The 25,566-nt window shown below is 30.5% G+C and overlaps 1 protein-coding gene across 1 annotated transcript in view; it reads right to left on the reverse strand.

The window, feature by feature from the left end:
* LOC117216217 (serine-rich adhesin for platelets) overlaps positions 1–25,566 on the reverse strand; it is a 133,394-nt gene that overhangs the window by 99,494 nt on the left and 8,334 nt on the right. The window contains exon 2 of the mRNA XM_033462788.1: positions 492–1,211. Within this exon, the coding sequence (XP_033318679.1) occupies positions 492–1,203 (712 nt within the window). The 5' untranslated portion in view covers positions 1,204–1,211. The remainder of the gene's footprint in view (positions 1–491; positions 1,212–25,566) is intronic.

The following is a 25,566-nucleotide window of genomic DNA, read 5'->3' on the forward strand; positions in this document are numbered from 1 at the left end:
GAAATAGTTACGGAGTAAAAATGATGGAATGGTACAGGCAGCTGGAAAGAAAAAGAAAGGAGATGCAACGTTTAAGAAATAGAATATAAGGAACAATACTAAAGGAGGATAGTGCAATAAGAAGACGAAAGTAAAAGTACAAAGGGATGGGAGGGGGTATAAATATAGAGTTAGAAAAACAAAAATAGTACGGTATATTTACAGGTTATATTAATAGAATATAATTTGCTATAGCAAGTTGAAGTGGATAGTAACAAGGCCAAAGAGAAGCGAGAGAGGCGCAAGTGGGTGAAGTATGAGAGGGAGGATATTTTAAATAAGCTAGTATTGTAAAACTGAGACCATTTCTTGGCAACATGCCGAAATAAAGACATATATATACAACGTAAAGGACAAGATTCAGCAATAATAAGTATACACCTAACTTGCGATATTGTATATTGTAATATACAATAAATACTAATATTATGTATGTATATTATCTTTCTTACCGTCTTCATTTTCGTATTCATCCTCTTCCCTGCACTCAGACAATCGTCTACCCCACGGATAAGGACTATGCGTTTGATTTCTTGATGGTAATCTGTTCACGTGAGAGAGGAAGTAATGATGAAAGAAACTATCCACACCATCTGACTCCTCTCCAGAAGATTGCAGCATATCCTTAAGAGCAGCTAAAGAGGTGATAGTATTATAATTGATAGCTGAAATCAAGTCATCCTCGATATCACTGTCATCCGTCGTGTCGTCGTTTTTCGTCGTTTGATCCGTTTTCTTGACTTCTGAAGTAACCGTCTTAGTTTGCTCGGTTTTCGAAGCTTCCGTCTTATCGTCTGAACTGGTTTCAGACTCGTCATCAGAAGTGCTGGTAGACGTTGTACTACTCGATGATTTCTCGTCTTTCTTCCCATCAGTTTTTTCCTCTTTGAGTTCGTCTTCGTCGGAGCCTTTACATTCGTCCACGTCGTCATCTTCGTCTTGAGAATCTTGAGACACAGCCTTTGATAATTTATTCGAAGCCTCGTCATTTTGACTGATATTCTCTAAATTCTTTAAATTCTTCAACGCCTCCTGCTCCTCTAAATCCTTACTTATCTTCACGTTAATGTCTTCTTGACCCGTCATTTTGTTCTGACGCTGATTATTGGCAGTCACATCACATTCGTCCGACTCGTTTTGCTTGTCTCCACCGGAACTCTCCATTGAGAAATCTGAAAGGTATAATTTTTCTTTAATATTCACTGTACCCAACTATAATTCTTAAATAATTATTGTCAGACGTGTAATTTCATTTCATAAAATTCCACGTGGTTTCGTTTTAACATTGTCGTTCCACAAATACACCATAGTATACTATTAAAACTACATTACTACTATACATTATATTTCAATAAAATCGTTATGCATCTTTCTGAAAATTATTGTCTTATCATCTATATAGATTGTCTTTTACGTGCATTATGTTTTCTTTATATAAGAAAAATGCCGTTTCTGTTATCAATGACTGATAGATAAAAATTCTTTTTACGGTTCAAAAACGATTAGGAAATTCTAAAAAGGATCAAAATATGATTTGTAGATATCATGTCTTGAAATGTTTAAGAAAAATAATACATATATATATACACACACACACTTGGCTGTTATATCTCTGAATTTTTTGAAATTATAATTGAATTAAACGATAATTAAACATGCGCGTATGTATATAGTAATATTTGGTAAGAGCAACTGAAGACAAAATGAGCGTTACGTCTAATCCCTATACTCGCATAAATGGAATGATGATTTCTAGGCTGCAGATATTTATGCAAATTCATTAAAAGAATTTTAAATTTGGGCTAGAGACAGTTTCATCCACCAAATAACAGCTGCTATTCTTTGGATATTTTATGCATATCTATCTACATATATTTTCACATATTGTATGCATTTTATGCTTTTTACACTTTTAACTTTCTTATAAATACATAAAACTCTGTAGTCTAGTGATATCAAATTTTTATTTCGACTTCTGCAGCAGAGAATATTATTTAAGTATCCCATAATACATATGTTTTAACCAAAGAAATAAAATACATTTGTGTTTGCATTTATATTTGCATGTATATTCCGTTTTCTTTAATACAACTGCCAATCAAACAAATAATTTTTAGTTATTATATACCAGAAATATCCATTTTTTTCAAAAATTAGTCTATTAGTCTATTATCTAATGTTGAATTATTTTAACAGGAAAAAGTTTCGCGAAGCGCGCCTATACATGTTTTAGAGTTATTTTAAGAGAGAAATAAACGAGTATGAAGTATGAAAATAACGAGAAATTATAAAGAAAAATTATCTTAAAAATTCAAGACTGTAGACCCCAAAGAAGTTGCCATTATGGTACATGAAAGACATTGCTGCAAGAAGTTAATGATGATGTATACTGTATGTGGTATATATTTACTTCGCTATTCATTGCGCGATTATTTCGTCGTTCCTTAAATACTCTCCTAACGTACAAAAATCATTCACGACATTTTTGTAATTTTCCAGAACAGATTTTCAACGCGATGCGATTTATAATCAAAGCGATAATTACTAAGACACCGAAAAAAATTAAAAATAACTTATCAATCGATTAATCGTGTAATAATATGCTCGTAAGTCGATGTGTTAATCTATACTTATTCTCTCCTCGTATAACGTAAATATAATTATTCCTTTTATTAATATTCGTAAAACCTACAAATATTTTCTTTCTTCTTCTCATCTTTTTCCTTCCAAGAAGTACGAAATACAGAATGGTGTACGAAATATATTCCTTTCCATTTTTTTTCCTTTCACAACGTAACATTCACATTCGCAATACAAGGTAACGTAGCAAATAATCACGTCAGAATCGAAAATAATAGAACAGACGAATGTTCCCAAATAATAAAAGAACTAGAGTTCATAATGCAACGTAATGGAATATACGAAAGGATATACAAATTTTGTAATTGATCGACCATGTCTTTTGAATCGTGCTTTTATGTAAGTTTTAACGAGAAACAGAAAACAGAAATATCGCGATAACGTCTGAATAAAATCTTAACCACCATTTACAATTTATAAGATACATGCGCTTGCTCTTATTGGTCAACAGCAACAGCAACAGCAGCAGCAACGATGTTTTATAGATACTCTATCCTGAAAGATTCCTTAAGAGACTTGCATCTGTTTCTTGTACAGTCATACAAAAAAATATTACAGAATTTTAATTGAAAATAGGTTGTATATCAAATATACAGCCGTAAGCTAACAATAATATTATTATTAATTATTAATTTTCTAAAGTTTGACACATATTATATACCTATGTATATTTATGTACATTTTAATACATTTTATGTTAGTCAAGTGAACATTACAATTATATAAAAATTCGTTTGAAGAATATACCAATATTTTGAACGAATTTTGACTTGTTCAAATAAAAAAAATTAACGAAAAAGCATTAATTCAGCGATTCGATGGAACGAATCCCGTTTACCTCTGCGATTTTCAAAAATCATTCAGCTTTGCTTTTTTTACTATGTCATAATTTTTATTCGTTATGCGTGTTGAACGAGAACTACGTTTGCCACTTGAAACCTTAGGCCTAGAGTCTTAGAGGAAGAAACAAAAATGGCCGTTGACCCAAATAACTTGATTGATTAAATGCAATAAGCTGGTAAGCTCTGTTTTCGAATCCTTGGTTCAACAATTCGATCGTTTCTTTTCCTCTCTTTCGATCAATTTTTTCGTGTTTGGTTTCGTGAAAAATTCCGAACAGTACCGAACCGGAATAAACCTAACATATATCTATTTAAATTCGTACATTAGAATGATTAACGTCGAAATTACCAACAAAGTGCAAATTAGGAAAATTCTTTTTCTAATATTATTTTCCTTTTTCTTTACTTTTTTTTTCTTTTTTAAGAAGTAAAAGACGCTTTATTGCATCTGTGAACACGTCACTGGCGCATTGCGGTAAGTACGCCCTCTATTTCGTAACCGTGGTAACGTTTGTCTGTATACTAAGTTTTACTATAGATACATATTGTACATTGTACAGCAACCTGGTTCTTCACCATACCCGCTAGGAAAAGCAAGTAAATCACAGTATGTATGTAATGTACCTATATGACACGACGCGGCACGGCGTGGCGTAACAAGCAACAAGACTAACGTATAGCTACACCACCAATTATTTTTATCAATGAACTTTTCCCGTACTCCCACGTATCAACCGAAAATTCAAAATAAAGAAAGAAATGCGGTCGAATACGAAGCAAAATCAGTTTGAAAGTAATGTTTGATATAATTTTCAGAAAATTATTACGCACAAACAAACGTCAATAAACTGATAACTCATTCGACGAAATCGAATATATCGCACATAAGGTTAAATTAACAAACTTTGATAACAGTCGCATTCGATCTTAAATACATAACTTGCGCCGAAGTAATCTTAAACTGTAATGAATCGTATGATTAATAAGACATAATGATTTTTAAAGTGAAAAGTATTACGTGAAATACTTGCATCTATCACAGTGATTATAGGAACAATCAAAAATACAATTTAAAAATATTGAATGTATCGCATCTTTTATATTACATAAGCCTACGATAACATAAAAGCGTTTCTAATTTTTGGAAAATTCAGATTGAAATTTATTCATCGATAAATTAGAGCTGGTAATAATTAATTACCCTTTTTAATTATTATTAATGTATATTATAATTTATAAATATCATGGCACTATAGTATTTGTAATAATTCTACAAATTTCAGTTTTAAACAATTTGGAACTTATATATAGTAATCTTTTATACAGTAACATATATTTGATAATATACAATTACGTGAACGTTTTTGTTTTAAATCTTTACGTATTATGTACGTAAGTGTACGTAAAATAGTAAATATACACTCGAGTGTGTCTCACAACTATAAAATCACACAAAAACTTTCAATTTTTATGGGCAATGTACCGAATGTCTAGCTGGACATTTCGTGGGTTGTGTTAGATATTTTTACGTTTACATGTGATAAAAGACGACGTACATGCGTTATATTTGAAATGATATTGAGAAATAGTTTATCCTTTTCTTTCCCCAAAAAGAAAGGAAAGCAGCAGAAAACTGTTCTAATTTATTCCTGTCCTATGTAACAGAATATTTTATCATAGATAAACAGCGCTCGATGTACAATGGTTGCAATGTTGCAAGGCTACTCCCTGTCCTTCACTGATTTCGATAATTTTTTAATATGTGTCGGCAGCATGATTCTGAACAACTTTTTCTTATACATGTAGCCGTCGTGTCAGTCAGTCCTAGTTTCCGAGATATTCGCAGAATACTACACATTGATACACTGGTACTATACACTGCAACTACACATTGAATCCTGCCCATATATCTCTAACATAGTCACAAGCATAGCCGGCACGTTCACTTCGTTCGCCGCTTGATGATCTGTTTACATCCATCAGCTATCGATCTCTTTATCTTTGTATCGTAACTATCAAAAGATCGGTTTGTTTGCGACGTTCGTTATTAATTAATTTGTTATTATTTTACACAAACGTTACCGACTGAATTACAAAAGCTAATCCAAACCAATAATACATTACTAATACATTAATGATATACATTTTTAATTAAGTTACAACTAATAGACATTTCTTACAGCCCCGCATATGGAGTTATGCACGAGACTTTCACCCGAGAGATCGATGGAATTAGTGAAATGTGAAATAAAATCGTCCCGTGCCTATCCAAGTGTTTACATATACTAGTCCTCGTTTATATATACTATAAACTATAAACAAAAGGTAAGAGTTAGGTTTTGTTTAGATTAGGTCATTGTATCTGGTACAATTATAGGCAGAATTCACTATACCGATACCGACACTTTTTGCATATATCTTGGAAACTAAGGTCGTTTGACATAACGGAAAGTTACTTATATGTATACAGGAAAATGTTGTCCAAAATGTTGACATCTACAACTTATTAAAAAATCATCGAAGTCGGTGAGATGGATGAGATATATCGATAATTAGTAAAAACGTTTCACAACATTATTTTTAATCGACAAATCACTACGAAACCTTCAAACCACCTATTATCTGTATATATATAATGCGAAGGTAACTGACCTATTCATCAGCGCGCAGCTTAAGTCGTTGTATCTAGAAACGTGTTTGGACATTGGACAGTGTACTTCTTTTGCGACATAGGTATGGAATAAGCAAGAATTTTTGAAAATTTTGAAAAGATAAAAAGTGGATACAATTTTTTTTACAGGATACACATGTCTCTATGTCCACTAAAATTAAATACGTGAAATTTAAGAATGTTCAAACAGAGGATAATAAACATAAATTCAAATAGCGTGCGAGCGAAATCGCGGGCGGATAGCTAGTCCTATTAATAAAAAGAAAGTAATTTAAATAGACAGTTCTCTAATCCCCTCGAATCAGGTTAACGCTGGAATAATTTTATCATCCGAATTTAATATGCAGAGTAATAGATAATATCGGGGAAGCAAACATGACACGGATAAGATAAATAACTTTCCTCCTTGGTATGTATATTAATATAAATACAACAAAATCATAACTCATCGGGAGTGTCCATAAATACTTGAAATCAAAAACAATCTACATGAGTTCGATCAAGCAGAAACAAAATAAAAGTACAAGAATAAAACACTATTGATTAGCGTATTGATACGTATTGATTTCTATTGATTCAAGTTGAACTATTCAACTATTAACGCAAATAATCACGAGTTTCAATTGGTTTTTCTACGACGAAAGAGTTCGGGGATGAAATTTACCAAAAATACGAATAGAGTTATACATAGCCGTTTAACATAATCTTGACAAGAATAAAGTAGTCTCGGCGATATAGATAGACAAATATCGCGGAAACATATGCGGATGTTTGGCAGCACGCCAGACTCGTTTTGCGAATATGTACTTGTTTCCCACGTATGAGAGTGTGACGTAAAACTCTATCACCTTCAGGGCTAGGGCGCTCCACGCCGATTCACCCCCCCCTCTCTCTCTTTAAACATCATCTCAAAATTCTATGTTCTCCACCTTAATTTCCCTTTTTCTATTTCCTTTCTTATTATATAATGGAAATATTTATGTTTCATTAATTTAAATACAATTAAAAATTAGTTTCCTATCTATAATTATGTTAGAACCTTCTCCAATTCAAACCATCGAGTATGCATATACTACACGTTCTCACATCTAATAATTGATTTGACGCGTTTTTCTTTTTTTTCTTTTTCTTTTTTTTTGTAGTTCGATCTATCCACGAAATGCAATTGTATTATTCTTTCGTGCAAACATTCGTAGAATAAACAGTGGAACGTACAGATTAGAGCATCGCCGCTTTAACGTTGAATTGTTGGATGAGACATCGAAAGAGTGCACCTTGTCACGAGTGTTTGCAATCGTAGCACGTATGACGAACACCTACACGCTACATGTATAGTGTGGAAGACAAATGCGAAACACGACTTTTGTGCAATCGAATGAAAACATTGAATCAGGAATCAGGAATATAGGGACTTTTCGATTTCTTGAATGCATTAACAGGTTGAATGCCTCTTAAAATCGTTCTTAAAACTATTATTCGAGTATTCCTTTTCTATAATTGGAAAACGGTAAATTGAATCAAAAAATGAATTTTGTAGAATTAAATTGACGTACAATTCGATATTTTTACAGCTATTTCTGAAAATTATTCGTTCTTTAAGTATTTAAGTATTTTCGAATTATTAAACGTGTTATTTTTATATTTTGTCTGAATCACTATAGAAGATATAAATTTTAGTGAAGCTTACCTTGCTGTCACTTTCTTTGTTTTGACAAAATTTAGCAATGAAAAGATTTTGGAATTAACTTTTTGTCCACGAATTTCTGCAATATAGAGGCTTTAAATTTTTAATTAACATTATGTACAAATCTTCATAAAATGATATGCGATATTTATAATATTCTTCAGTTCAGATGTTTATAATATTATTGTGAGTTGCACCTGAGAAGTAGTTAATTTCTAATTTAGATTGAGTCCTCTTGCAAATTAAAAATCGGAATCTTTTAAAAATTATCTACTGATCTTACTTACATCCGTAGTAATCCTACTTTTTATACAAATCTATATATTTTGTTTTTTACATTACAGACCTTTTTCAAGAACAAAATTCAATATAAAATATTTTTGACTACAATTTTTTCCGGTTAATAATATAAATTGCACTTTTTGCTAAGTTTTTTCCCATCTACTTATAATAATAATACATAAATATCATTTTTATAAGATTTATTTTTGATTTGAACGAAATAAGTAAATTACTTGTAAAAACACTATTTTCTTTAACTTGGATCACTCGATGGATTTTTTTCATTTTCAAACTTTTTCAATGTTGAAATTTGTAAAAAGGGAACATGTAACCACATTCTGCCAGCAAAAGTATGTAAATTCTAATGTATGTTCACATATATAGGTACATTGCAATTAAAGTGTACGTAAGTATGTATGTGTAAATATGTATATATAAATTATACAAATTTAAAAAGGCACACAATATTATCGATAAATAGTTGTCGAATTTTCAAGTTGTGATGCCTGTTGATTTCAATCACATTATCGCAGGATTTACGTGGTTTGGAATATTTTTTAGGAAAAAGTGCCAAATCTGTAGCAAATTTTCAATGTAACATTTAGCATGTTACAGTCATCGTACATCGCACATCGATGTTACCTCGTTATCACGGAAGCTTTGCGAGAAAATACATTATGTAATTTTATCGGTAGTCAAAGAAAAATATTGGCTATTGCAGATACGTTCATTCGCGTTGCGTGCAAGCGTCCAAGAACAATAACAGTAACGCTGAAAGCGCTAGTAGTCATGTAACAGGAATGAACGCACGAAACAAGTGAAAGGTTCCTATCTCTTGAAAGCGTTCAAGGAACGCTACCGTTCTCTTGTCATTATTGACAACGTAGTTGTGTTCTCTAGTTAGAAAAAATAAGGAAAAACCAATCATACTCCTATGATCTTTCGTAAAAGTTTCAAAAAAAAAAAAAAATACTGATTAAAGATAATATATGATAATTAAAAATAGAAAAAATCTACGACAGTTAGATTTTAAATCTGTGTTGCCATTTGTAGAGATAATCAAAAGAAATAAATATATGTATATAATATGTATCTGTCTTCCTTAGTCCTTAGTTGAAATATTTATATTTTGAAATTGAAGAGAATTGAAATTTTATTATTCTTTTTTGTGTGTGTGTCATATTTGTTCTTCTTCGTTCGGTTCTAAACGTTTAGTCATTATTTATCCTTACTTAAAAGATAAAGAAATACGGAAAAATTTGAAAAATAAAAAATGTCAAATAGGTTATCTTAATTCAGGAGAACTGGCATAGAATTAATAAATAATTATGATATACGCATAAGTATACGTAGACTATAACATAGAATATAATACAATACAGAATTTTAGTACAAGACACGCATATGCATAGAGGAGAATCGTGCAGTACCGACCAAAATCAGTTCTGGATTTTTTCATTAGATATTAGCACTTTTATTTGAACAAAAAAATTTCGCGACTGTATTGCTTATTCCATTGTTTTCGCTATTCAGGCACGTTAAATGTATACGTTGATATTCCGAATAAAAGTTATTTTCTAGAACTTACATTTCTTCAGATAATAAATAGTTCTTTTTTATTACGTACACCATATCTAGTCTATTAAGAGTAATTACCAGCCCTAGTTTTGCAATTTTCTTTGTGTATTATATACATTATAAACTAAAATATTTTTTTATCTGTAAGTGCAATCTATTGGCAAGTGAAATTAAATTCATTTAATCAGTTCATTTAATCTTTCTTGTACCTCTCCCGCAGAAAAATGTCTTCAATTCCAAAGCAGATAAAGAAAAATGATTAGAGGAGAACATACTAAATATGATTTTGAAGCTACTCCTTGAAAATAAAATGACCCAGAGACAAGCCGCTGAGGTTCTCAATGTTACAACAACAAATGTGAAGGCTAAGCACACGTCGAATGCACAGACCACGAAAATATTAATTATGTCACTTACGATATATGTAAAAATAAGATTTGGAGTAAAACGTGTTTTGTTTTAACACTATTAATCATTCAAACCAATAAATCTATTAGTTACATAAATAGTCAATACCGGACTATAATCTTTCGTTTTTTACGAATTATGACATTTTTGCTCTTGAAAATTATTAGTTTTTATTATTAAATTTCGCAAAATTAATTTTTCTTCTTTTATTAAGTTCCATTTGTACTAAAAACTCATTTTTAAAATGTTGATTTTACAGACTTTAGCCTAAGATACAACAGAAAAACTTAGAGAATTTGTACTTTTTTAATTACAGAAAATGAAGCAAAATCTTGGATTTGTCATACTCGTAATTACGTACAATCCTTCGTAAAAGTTTCCATAAGAACAGGATTTTTAAAGATTATTATCTTTTAATTTCATGTAACGAACAAAAATAGAAAAAAATGTACATTTCTTATATTTTAAATTTATACAGCTATTTAAAAAATCACGGGAAGGTTAATATGTGGAATTAACATAGACTTGTAATGTAAAATACAGTATAGAACATATCTATAGAGTTATAATATAAAACGAATATACCGATTGTTTGTATTTAGATATGTTAGATGCTAAGTCATACAATACTGATTATATTTGTTTCCTAATATCGAAACAACGACAAAATAAATGTTACAATGAATCATAAGAAACATGTATGTTATTAAAGAAACGACTAAAGATGATATTCAATGAGAGTGGTACAGTCAGAGAGAAAATTGCATGAAACATTTGCAGAAAGTAGAGCAGGAGAAAAAAGTCTATCTGTGCAAAATATCGACCGAGTCTTCCATTATCGTACTGTTGCTGTCATAGTTCTGTATCGATCACTTAACCGTACGATGACGAAAAAAGATGTGGGAAAGGGAATAAAAATGGAGATGATCACAATAAGCTATGACTCAAAGTATGCCGTATGTTTCATGTCAGAGTGTTTTCCGAGAATATCCGACGAGTTGCGCGCATTTCAATCTAACGTGCAAACTCAAAGTGAAATCTTCGAGTCAAAAAATTAGTATAAAAACATAAAAAAATAATGCTAAAAGAAATGTATTTGTTCGAGTCATATAAACGAATGTGAATAAATATAAATTATTACCTATTTTCTTTCATGCGTAACAAGGCTTAATGGTTTTAACACACGCAAAGTATTAGTGAATCGATGTCGTTACAGAAAAATTTATCATTCTGACTGATTTTATGAGCTTACACCGTTTTACGTATGACGTAATCGATATTCTTTTCCACTAAAACCTGTTAACTGTTACCAATCCAATCTTTTTGATCAGATGGCAAACACACGAATGTACATTCGTCGAGAAAAATAATTCGAACCAACACAATGGCTTGGTATTATACAAGGTGACATATAATAAGAGGCAATCCTGAGTCCTGCGGATAGACTATCATCGACGAGCAGATAAGAAACACCGGTGACCCTTAACTTAACTTTCTATTTACAACATAATATTATCGTCCTCCAATGCGGAAATATTTCTGAAAGAGAAATCGATAAAGGTTAGTGCACCAAGTCAACGAGTATGAATAATTGGAAAATCTCGTTTACTCAAAGAATAAGGTAATTGTCGAGAGAGAAAACAAATGCTGTTACTACAGTACATTAAACGATGTAAAATGCTTACTAAATATATATAAAGATCATAGAAAAGACATTGAGTGTGTATATTGTATATCTTTGTTAATTTAAAAAAAAACCCCTATTAGAACTAATCAAGAATATAATTGTTAAAACAAACAATATTTGAATGTCTTTCAATATTTACATACTACACCCGTGCAATAAAAGTACAATTTTAGTGACATCAGTTTGATCAAATTTTAAATTTTGTCTCGTAAAAAGTGGAAACTGACTTATTTTAAATTTGCTTGAATATTCAGTCTTGCATTTGTAAAAACTGATATATATAATTTTATTATCATCTTGCAAGAACCTAAAAATAGAAAATATATGGAGTAAATTTCATAACTTTTTGCTTATTGTACACAGTATGTAAACATTTAAAAATTGTAACCGATTGAAATAAGAAATAAAATACATTATTTCACTATAAATAATTTTATTACATACTCTTCGTTATAATCATCGTCCTTTCTGTCCAAGAATTTCTCCTCGAGAGGTGTAAGTATCATGTATTGTACATGTATTATACATCGTTGTGTGAAATATCCAAGGCAGATACGAACAACTAATGTATAGTGTATGTATAATGTATACCGGAGAAACGATTGAACAACTGAATACACAAGTTTTATATGTAGAACACGCGTTGCAGTAATACTGGTCAACATTGAAAGCAAACAGCTGATTCAAGGCTGACGCCTACTGACGTCGCGCGTTTCTTTGATAGTAATAAACTCACGTTTGAGGTAACCTCCGACCTACCTTAAGTCTTAAGCAACGAGAATGACACGCTTTATTATTTCACGTTATGAACCTATCTTTATACTTATGCACGAGCCCTCCTTCACGAAAAAGGCCAAACTTTCCATGAAAACTGACTGATATGATAGTTCGATCTTTCGTTATCCTGGCGTAACGATTTTCTGCTAAGGATCTATCCAAGATTTATGAGTTCTGTTTGAAATCGTTAGTGGATTAGACCGTGCTTTGCTTGCTAATAAGCGCAAATTTAATTTTAAGAATGAAACAGTCTGATATGGTTGATGGGATTGACATTGGAAGTAATTAAATGAAAATTGTGTTAATGTGAATCAATTTTGACTCATTTCACTCCACAGATTCTTTTGAAATATATCTCTTCATCAAAAACATTACGTGTATACTTAATTATAATGTACTCGTTTACTTTTTACGAAAATATTCTTCGAATAAATATTTCCGTTTTCATGTACTTACATATATTTCATATTCTTTACTTTTCGCAGATATTTAAGTATTTTCATAAAAATAGCACACACGACTTCTGTAATACCTACTCTCGCAGGGAGTTTAAAATAATTTATAATTTATTGTATTCATTTAAAGCGTAAATATTATATCGTTAACAAAAACACTAAAATGTTTTGTTTATAGTTGCAACTAAGCGGTATGATAATTGTTCTTCCTACAATTTACACATCATCATAGATGATTACACATAACTTTGTTCTTTATGCATATAATATCACATGCAGCGAAAGAGATGTTTCGATCGATTGGCAACCGGTATATGGATTATAATGGGCATACTAGAAGTTATTTTGGACGGAATTTTTTGGCATGATACGAAAGCAATTTGTCAGCAATTAAAGTGTTCCATCAATAAACCTCGAGCCGAGTATTTATGTTAAATGAACTGTATTACTATTACTGTCCGTCATCAGTCGTCAAGTGAGTGTCGTTAATTGGTTAGTTGGCAAGCGTATATAGATAATCTAATAATCTAATATCAGGTATCGAGGAATATCATATTCTACATTTATTATCCTCTCTTGTCGTTCTTTGCTTCGATATTAAGGAAATGAAGGATAATATTAGGTAGATGCGAAAGCTCTATCGTGTTCTGTATTATCTATAAATAGTAGGTTCTTTTTTTATATAAATTCGTTTGCTTTAGTAATGCGTAAAAAATGGTGACTTTTTATTCCTTTTATTTTTATAATCAAAGTTTATAATACATCATTGTATTAATCCGTTATTAATCGTCTACGGTATTCATCTAGTATCATTACCATTTTCTTTAAATAAGGACAATTGATTCTGAAACATTAAAGATTTAAAATTTTAAATAGTTGTTGTACAATTCTTAGTTTAAATAGTTCTTTAATTCTAAATAGTCCCCTTTTTATCTAACTGAGATGGATGTTCAGGATATAACTAAGAGTTTCTTTATGAGAACGATAAAATACCTACTCCGTAAACGGAAAAGATATTGTTTATAACTAACAGCTATTGTCGTATGCCCGTTTTGAAACTTATACAGCGTAAGGTATCAAAAATAGATGCTCATTTCATTTCATTGTCAGTCATGATTTTTCGAGATATCAAATATGCCTTCTAAAAATTATATCATATTCGATAGTATAAAGCTAACCGTTTTGATTGATTGTTATCGGCTATCGGTCTATATTCGTAAAAAATATCAGAAAATGTTTGAAGGGAACAAACATAACCCGGTACTACTTTTTGGAATTAATACGTGATATATATTTAAGAAAGGTAACACTATAATGTAAAAATAATGTAAAAATAACGCAAAAATAATTGTTAAGTGTACAGTAATGAAGTTAAAAATAAAAGAATATGCTGACAATGATTTATTTCTTTTCGTTCTGGAAATATTTTATTTGAAAATCGAACAATAGCCGAATACTTACAAATGAGAAACGAGTTAACTGGATTAAATTAAGTCTAAAGATAAATAGTTCTTTACAAAAGGCATTAATCAATTATGGTTCTGGGGATATCCCTTTTAAAAAGCCACAATTAAATAGCTAAATGTTTACAAGCGAGAAATAAATAAAACGGATTAAATGCTAAATTAGGATCAAGGATCAACGACTTTGTGCAAAAGTTTAATTACTTGAGAAGCACATATTGAGAAATACATATATGAAGAAAAATTATAAAATTAAATGGACAATTTGTAGACACATGGAAAATAAAAGAAAATATCTACAGTGCACGTTATATTACTATTATGTATGTGTATAGTAGAGCAAATGTGTCACAATATCGCAAATGGTATGTTATGAATGCTTATGAAAAAAACATATTACATCCTATTACGTCAGTAAGGTATCTTTCATCGGTATAAACAAATGGAATTATAATTTTTAATGTGACATTTTATATTCGGTACAATATCCCAAAAGGTTGTACAATACGTATCGATTTCAATGTGTATGCATGGGATGGGATCGCTCTTTCGTTTCGATGAATACTACAAGCAATGAAGGAAGGAAACTTTCCATTCTCTAAAGTCTGGAAAAGTACCGAAATATGACGTAAATTTAACAGAGGACGCGAGGTGTTTGTGCCAATATTACTCTCAGTAAACGCAAAGGGTGCTTCGATCCGTAGCAAAGTGACATAAAAATATCTTGATATGTTTTTACCGGAAAATTCATTTGTACAGGATCTATGTGCAAAAGGTAAATATAAAAGCCACCATAGCGGGGGTCTACACCTCCGAATCGATGGACATTTGTAAAACAAAATTGACCTTGACCTTGACCTTGACCTTGAAATTCAAGATCCTTTTTCAAGGACTTTTTTCACTGCATCGTATTCCACTCATTATGAGTCACATAAAAAGTCACAAAGAAACCGTGGTTCGCAACTCAACCATTCGCTTGGGAAACGATGTTGAAATTTCATTAATTCTACGCACATGTATATATATAATATATGTATCATTGTACGTATATTGCATATATATTGTATATAAAATTGATTTTGCTTATAACATATATACATTTCTCAATCATTGAAGGTAGCATTGAAGCCACTGAGAATTATTCTTGATTTTCACACTTACATTGGTCTTTATACAGCCTATACAGTTTTGCTTACTTCGATTGCTAATTACAGAAAAATATTCGCGGAATAAACATTATATTTTCCAATATAAAATTTATATTTTTACAAGAATACTAACACTTTTATAGAACTTTCAAATAACGTGATAATTTTTCAAACAATATCAATCTAAATATTGTAAAGAATATTCTATTCAATAAATCAATCAATAATAACCTAATATAGATAATTGGTATAGTTTGACAGTGGGAATGTACGAACAATATTGTAACTTTTAATGGAAGTCTTAATAAACGATAATACCAAAAAAGATAATTTCCAGAAGTGAAAAACTTTCAATAGAACAATAATAATCTTCAACTGAGTGTACGAGCCAAATACCTACAAAAGAACTTAAACTGCCAATAATTCCGTTCTGTAACTGATAAAGCGGGCTCTATGGTCTATGTATCAGATAGCAACAATTTTTACTTTGGTAATTTGCTAAATATTCATCATGAAGTAAGTATGTATTAGTATCTGATAACGATAACCTATATACAAATATGCATTACTTAACTAGTCTTTAAATAAGGTAACGCACGATATTACCTTCTTTATTTTTTTTTTTTTTAATTTAATCTATAAATTTCTCAACATATTGTCTATAATCCTACGTAACAAGCTCTCTTTTAATATTTTTTAATTCCATTATACATACAAGCATTAATGGATTAATGACCAGCTCCCAAGAAACGAATGGTTTTGTTTCATCAGTTCATACGTACATCATAAGAAAATGTTATGAATAGTAGTAAATTCTATAAGGAAAATTTTCTAATAGTGTCTATAAAAGTTTTATTAGTTTTTTCTACTTTTAAATTCATAGAGTTGTTTGTTATAGCCTCTGGATGGCCCACGATCAGTTACTGATTAAATATTCTGACCTATTTAATTTTGTTTTATATTTCTATGAAACTAAATTTACCTTAATATCCACTTTCCACACATTACAGAAATATCTTCTGTGTTCATTTCAATCTAGCTTAACATTCCTATCGAAAGAACACACGCATCAAAGATAGAAAGACGATAAAAATATGAAATCCATTGTGCTTTATTGTTTCAAAACATCGATAGAACAATAAACCAATTAATGAAGAAACGCGCGTCCGAGAAATATCTAATCATGCGGTCAGCGCTGGATGATAAATCCACGTTGGTAAATCATGCGATTCTTGCACGAATCGCGGGAAAATTACGACTGGAGATCCGCCATCAACCACGTGACAAACGCTGAAAGCACGTGCCCCGCATCAATTATGCTCGAAGTCGAAGTCGAAACCAGTGAACAGAGTCCCATCCCGAGAAGGAATTCCACGGAAAGTGACTCGCTTCTTTTCGAATAAAAATACATGAGCGATCGCATTGCAGCTCGGTTTCGCAATTGTGAAGAGAGAGATACAGAAAAAAAGATAATAAACGTGTTGCATTTAACTGGGAACGAAGTAAGAAAAATGAAACGCGCCATCGAGTTAATCGGTTCAGATATACAGTATAGCAGAGGAAAAGAGGACCTAGAACGATACTGAAACTCAATTGTCACGGTGTAATACGTGTAACGTAATTGATATTGCGAAGACAATATGATTGACACCGATCTAAGGAATAAATAGAATGTATATACTTAATTTAATTTAATCTAAATTAATTTAATTTGATTTTTATCACTTTTGGGCTTTATTTTCAAACCTTTGGTTCAGTGATACGATATTTCCGTTCTCCATTCGAAGCAGAATAAATTAATTAAAAGGCATTACAGATTTTCCATCTGAAAATCACAGGAAATATATTACTTAAACGCGATAAGATCATTTTTTTATTTTAATGCTATCCAATATCTAGAAAGAAATATGTACTTAATAGGTATAACATATGTAGTTGAAAAGGTAAATAATTTATGGAATTCAAAAAATTAAAAAATGGTTGATAAGTTCATAAGACTTTGTAAAGAATCAAAAACATTGCAAACATTAGAATTCATATTTTTTAAATGTATAGGAGAATAGAAAAAATACAAACTTAATGTAAAAACCAAATAGATCTTTTTGTTTATTTAAAAACTATTGTATCATTTTAAACGTGCAAATAATAAAATTGTCTAAAGAGCGCTGTTTCGATTGGTTAGATCTCGGATTCGTGACCAAAGATTCGCGAGTTCGAGTCTCTGCAGCTCGATTTATTCGTGTTGTACACTGTATGTATTACAGCACTATGCACGTACAGTGCTTATTTTAACGCGGTACATAAATTTGAATCTATTGGTTCGGAATCCATCTAAAACCATAGATCACGTTTACAGTCACAGTCACAAAAACCCATTGTACCAAAACCAGTCGCTAATAACACCGACAGTTGATGCGACTTAAAATAAATTTATACATATATATCGACATGTAACATACACGTAACATATATATATATATATATATATATATTATGTTCTTCTTCTGTATTCATTTATAACTATCACAAGTTTGAATTGAGTAAAATATGAAAATAGAAATATAATTTGTGTTTATTCTATTGAATAAAAGTGTTATTTAATGTAATAAAGTAGGAACCGCTTATCGAGAGTGTACATATACACATGTATAAACATAGGAATATGAATTACCACTTTCAATAAACGAATAGTCATGGCAAATATTTTTAAATAAAATTCATGTTTCACAATAAATCAACTATTCATATACATATAGTTATTCAAGATACAGTGACAGATTACATCAATGAATAATAAAGAGTATTGAATACAAAAATAAAACGAACGATAATTGATAGGAGCGTTTCGTAGGTAACTAAATTGGTTGGTTTACGATGAGATCTCGGGTGAGTTAGAATAACTCACAGCAACAATAAACACCTTGAACAACTTTTAGACCAGCGAAGTATACGAAATGTAAGAGAGCCGAGGATTACAACAGGTTTACTTAGAACCTTTTCTTATATGTGCATCTGACCTCATCTTTGGCACCTTCGCGACAAGAATCCTGGAAAATATATATGTTGTACAAGACAAAAACCGAAAAAGATGAAGAGAGAAAGAGGTACATTACAAAATCGGAGTAAGGACAGAGATTACTCATGAGATTTCGTAATCGTTCTCCCGTAACGATTAGCATTAATAAAATTAAGAAATTGCAATATACAAATTCAATCACTTTATTTTATTTTATTACCATAGAATTTTTCTAGGATAGAATAGAAAACTTTTGAAAATATTGTACATTTACACTATTTAAGGAAAATTACACAAATAAGTTCCTACGCAGATTAATTACGAAATTCTAACCTCTGTCTACTGAAAAATATATTATTAATTTTTTATACTTGGGTCTTTGCTTCCACACAAAAAATAAAATTATAATTAATTACAGTTTTTTGTTTATTAAGAACACAAGCTGATAATAATTGTAAATAGACTGATTTTGTTATGCATTTATGGGAGATCCAATCCTTTAGAAAACTTTTAGAAATTTTTTTTCCAATTTATCGGTGAAGATAGTTCAATTTTTTTTATAATAAAGAAACAAATAAAGGAAGTTTGTAAAATATATAAATACTTTAGTATATCAGAGATCCAGAACTCTTGAATCAATAAAATAGAAACAGATAACTACAACAAAATAATCAGCCACATTAAAAAAATCATGTGCATTCAGTTAAGTAGTTAAATAAATGTACAAAATTTACAAAGTAAAGTTATAATATTTAGAGGGAGAAGCAAATTTCTACTTGGGTTCTATTTCTTTAATTGCATCCTTAAAAAGGCATGAATTTATATAAAAATATGCAGTCTATTTATAAATAAATTATGTAATATAATGCAATTCCAATAATGTATGCATATATATAGATATGTAGTAACGATCGTATAAAATAAGACTGAAAAAGGTATGAATAACAAGCATGTAACCTTCGGGTCACACGTTAGACAATAATATGACATTGTACAGCATTACAAATGAAAAACGCCAGACACTTTTTCATCCTCGTGGAGGGAAAAGAAGAACAAACGAAGAATTTACTGTCAACTCGAGCAATCTTCCACAACTGCCCTCGATCACGCTATATTTCCTGAGAAGAATCGTTGCCAAGGGCTTTTGCAAATAATGCATCGCCAACGATTATGAATTGCTACAACAAAGAAAAGTACATATTGCGAAGACGTGGATGACGATGATGGCAATGGCAAGTGGCAAGCCACCTTGGCAAGTCGGTCGGTAAAGACGGTATATCCCCTTCGTGTCGCGTCGCCGCGATGTCTGCAGCAGCGGAACGTAGTTGCCACACACTATACGCCACCTCTTCTACCATTTTGTTACTCATCGTTAGAACTTAGAATTTAGAACAAGACGATTTACTTCGGCCGGCACTAACGTATTCAACAGAGACAGATGTATGTATATATAGTATAATATAAAATAATCATAAAAGTCATAGACGTAAATACTAGGACACTAACGAATTAATGGTAACAATAAATGTATGTATTAGATTGATCGGCAAACTCTGTCATTCTTCTTTCCTCTTTTCTTCTTTCTTTCTTTAACGTTATTGTTGGCATGGAAAGGCGGATACTTATTTGCATAATCTTTTTTAACAACTTTTTTTATTTTACATTTTTTCGTAAAAATATCACAAAACTGCTCTAGATATCCAGACTGGATATTACTAAATCTTATTCGAAATTTATGCAGAAATTTTTAATATTAAAGCTTCGAATGTACTTATACACTCTGCGCATTCTTTAAATTTAAACTTTTGTATGTACATTCTGTACATTTCAAATTTAAATTGTTTAGCATTACTTGTTCGATAGTTATCAATCACAGCATCTTGGTAATAATAATAGCGAATAGGAAAGTAGTTAATTGTCTTAAATTAGGTCTGCAGTAATTCGTATAGAACCGAATATTTCTAGATCGTGAGAAGAAAATACTGTTTTTATCTTAGTAAAATACACTAAATTTTAGCGTATCTTAAAATTAGTGCTCTAACGCGATATACAAAAAGAAAGAAATATACTTATTGTTTAATAACCTGTTGAAATATCCTGCATAAGTATATATAACATTGTAAAAGGATTAAATCCCTGATTTAGCACTCAGTACCCGTCCATTTTAGATATCACCATGTACTTAAAATGATTTGGATAATATTCGTATCGATTTAAAAGAACAGTTTCCGTCTAACTCACAGTTGAAAAATTACACATGCCGACAATAAGCAATTTTCCAAACAAAATTTTCGCAAGCTTTGATCAATACGAATTCGACAATGACAAATTATTTATTGGATATTATGTTTTAAAAATCTATTTTATCGCATCATAATATATTAGAATGCATAGTTGTAATGATCAAAAGGAAAAATATTGCTTTTTAAATATTATCCTGTCGAAGAAAAGCAAAAACTCGAATACTTTTGAGTGGTAATATGTGTATGTATAATGTGGCAACTTTATTTTTTTAGTAAAAGTTAAAAGCATAATCATCGAACAATTTTCTAGTATCAACTTTTCCATTCAATTACAAAGAATGCGAGATTTGATTTTAAAAATGCAGTAACGATAATATATATCATTCAGAAATGATAAGGACGCAAAACATGATAAGAGTGGAAATGCAACCTGCAAAAAGTAGTTAAATGTACTGACATATACAATATATATATATATTGTTCAAAAGAAGCGTATTTATAAAATTCTGTATTACAACTCGCAATTTGCAACTGTACGATTAGAGACATTTTAAAATGATTACACGTGTTGGATTTGACTATTCGCGTCTACTGAATAACGGAAATTGTTAGAATATATTATGTACATAACAACAGTTGAAATATTTACTAATTAATGTGCAAATTAGTATTACAATATATATATATAATAGCAATATCATATTGTATAATCTTTTTTTTTTTTTCATTAATCGAACGAGAAAAAGTGAAGTCTCTGACGTCACAGACCGAGCAGACAGACACGGTTTAGACCTCGGCGGGACACGAGGCTCAAATCTCCACCATTTTACCCTAGTATGCTGTTTCTTGACGGAAAACTTATTTCGAATTATGGCTTTCGGGTAATCCAGCCTCAGCCTGCAATCTACAATGTAGAGTCTAGGATCTAGAACGACCTGGGTCCGAATTCGTCTCATATCATGAGATTTCTTTTCATTTGTTTCCAATTTTGCTAAGGAAAATAATGTTTGAAAAGTCATTGTAATCTTTACCGCCTTAAAAATTTCGTGTCCTATCGTTTACGTAATTCAATAATTGTTTAATTACAAATATATCGTGTTTGGGCTTATTTTTATTAGTATAATCTAGGAAATCCAGTATTTTTATTAACATCTAATAAAAATATTGTAATTATTACTTGAACGCCTGACATTATCCCTTTGATCTGGTGCCAACTGCTTACTGCTTACGCATGTCATCGTAATCATGTATCGTTGATCATGCCATCTTCTAATTGTAAGAAGATCATGCAACATTGTTCCTGAAAGGGCACTACGCCTAATTTCTCTTCTACTGCCACTTTTTCGTCCTAGAGCCTAAAATCTAGGGACCAGAGACTAGGGACTTCACATTTACTCAGTTAAACTTATAGATCAGTGAAGCTAGGTACGTCATACGGCACGTACTGTTCGATAAGAAATACACTGTTGAATACATTCCTAATGTAAGTCAAGCGATGACGTATTGTCGTATCGCATATAACATTTAGAATGACACACTTCTATGATTACAAAATACGTGTTTTTGTTACTTTATGCGTGACAAAGGAATTATTTGATAGATATGATTTTCTTCGGAAATGAAGCAAAAATCTCTATAAAATATGGAACTTCTTACGTTAGTTTATTTAAATATGTATTTTTCATATCTTCAATTTTTTGTTCTACGAAACCTGTTCTACGAAAATTTTATAGTTTTACTTCTGACGATGATGTAACTGTTTTTAAATATAACATTCATCACTATGATGAAATTTGTTTCATTTTATATAATATCGTAAAAAAGAAATAGAACTCATCCAACTTTTTATGTAATGGAGTTAGGTGATAATAAATATATTGACAAGTTGTATGTGTATAATATGTTGCTAAGTAACAATATTAATATATATAAATAGAAACATACAAAAAATGATATTTCGGTTAATAAAATTAAATACAATATCCCATATTTTAATCTACTAAAAAGAAAAAATATATTCGTAAAAATAAACTATACGAGGTTACGAGTTATTAAACAAGTCCAGATAATTATATACTATTTTATATTGTTATACATATATATATTATATGTTAAATATTGAATTATATATTAAAGATATGAAAAATGTAATGTTTCACAATTAAGATATAAAAATTATTTATTATCAGAGATCTCTCTAGCTTCGTTTAACTAACGGAAGAAAAACTGCACAATCTATCCGGTCTTAATGCAGAAATAGTTTTTGCAAATATGTATATACATATATTATTTCTTATGTCATTTGTAATGTCTATTCTATCTAAGTATTTCATCATTAAACGTCTCTAATAGTGGAGACATACATACATGTGTTACCCGTAAATGTGTGTAGATACACTACACATACATATGTTTCAAACAATTTCATACATAGAGAGGCATCAATCTGTACTACCATATATATGAAATGTCAGAATTTTCTTTTCATTCTGAGTCAAATTTTGACATCTTTTAAAACTGATCATTATAATTATAATATTTCATCGCTTTTGATCGCTTCGTGTTATAACATTTTATATAATATGAAAAAGAGATAGGGATACACGGAAATAATCAAAATAATATCACGTAACAATTAATAAAACACTGCAAGTGAAATAAATTTTAGTTCGAAATAACACAAGTTATCTGAATATTTTTTTAACGATACATCTTTTCTTATATTTATTTTCTGACAGATAAAACTAATCGAAATATTGCATTATATAAAATTTGTCAGCCATCTTCGTATATACTGACTTCGTATATATGAATGAATACTAATATAGTAGCTACATTAATTATAAGTACTACAGTATGAAATATTCCACAGCATTAAACACTAAAACTTCTTTGTATATATTCAGCCTTAAACCCCTTATTCAATCCTCTAATCAGAGGATCCTTTAACTCGAAATTTCTATAATCATAAATAGACTGCAGATTTATATGCATTTATGAGAAACTGAAAGCTGCAGAACACACGAAATGCACATAATACTCAAAAATATATAAAATATACTCATTAATGAATGAAACAAATTTTTGCCTACAACATAGAGTGCATGGAACATAGGATGCATTTCTGCTATTCCTAAAAATTAAATTAATTTGCATAAATATCTACAGCATAATCATGAAATTGAAAGCAATAAAGATGAATCAATTTGAAATAGGTCGATTTAAAATTCTTGTAAATATAGCTATGATATAATTTATTTACGGCAGAAATAGAGAAAATGCGGGATCCCTGAATAAAGAAATTATTATGTCTAAGAAATTGATAATCCAAGTTACGAGTTAGCAGATTGAATTGAAAAACATCCATAAGAAGCATCGCTGTATTAAACAAAGTCAAAATATTCTTTTCACCTGCATAACTTAATTTGATTCATTCCCACCGTTACATGATCTAGAATCTAAAATCTAGATTTTGTATAGCACAGAAAATGCCTCGATTGTCTCCAGCAATTTGTAAGTCACTCTGCAATACTCTATTTCCAATTTAGCGTAACGTTAATCAAACAACTCTGCTATATATAGGTAAATGCTGTTTAATGAATAATGCTAATAACGAAAGAGAGGAAAAGATCGGATGACGAGCGATATACGATAGTGAGATGAAAACGAATCCAATTTAATTTAAGTTAAAAGCGACACGAATGTGACGAACGCGTTTCTGTCTATACATGGCAGAGCAGACAGTGTCACGTGCATCATCATCACCCAATATAATATAACTGACGTTCATCTTTCTTCTGCAAAAATACCAACTAATTAACCATCGTGTCTGCTCGACCTTGCAATTAATCGTAGTGTTGCGCATGGCTACGTATTCGCTTCCGGCGTAATCCTTGATATATTGCCAATAGAGTTCTTAATTACACACAACCATACCAAATTACGATTTCCACGAGAAATGTAGAGTAAGTGTGCCGTCAAATTATGTTCCAATGCACCTTGCCCAGTAATATGCCGAGTAATTGTTTGAAATGTAATTAGGAAATCGACTAACTCGAATAACTTTCCCGATACTTTGTACACTTTACAGTTTATACAGTCGGGAAAGTTGCAATAAGCTAAGTAAATTAGTTGTTGAATGAGAACACCCCCTTATTATTTCATAATTTCAGTTTTCGGATTGATCAAATTGTTGAAGACATTTGAGTAGATAAATACGAGTTAGAATACACTATAGTTGAAAGTAGTTAACGACTATTTTCTTTTTCTCCATTTGATTCACATATATACCATATTATATATACAATTTTAAGGGAAAAGGCTGTAGTATAGTATAAGGTATAAAAGTTTTGACGTTTCAAAAATAAACGAGTTTAAATTTCAGATTTTTCGTTCATATATAAACTTGGTTATATCTATCAACAAATATGTTTACAGTAAACAACTGCTGTATTATGTATTTACATAACTTAAATACGTAACAAACCAGAATTTGCTGTGCAATATACATATATATAGCAGTGAAGAAAGGTTTAAGACAACTACCTTCCTGATAGATTATCACACCATATTATAAATACTAAATAACCAACAGTTCGAAGTTGTCCTTACGATTACATGTACGCTCACACTC

This window comes from Bombus bifarius, unplaced genomic scaffold (genome assembly GCF_011952205.1).
Source record: "Bombus bifarius isolate JDL3187 unplaced genomic scaffold, Bbif_JDL3187 scf7180000010252, whole genome shotgun sequence".
NCBI classification, from domain to species: domain Eukaryota; kingdom Metazoa; phylum Arthropoda; class Insecta; order Hymenoptera; family Apidae; genus Bombus; species Bombus bifarius.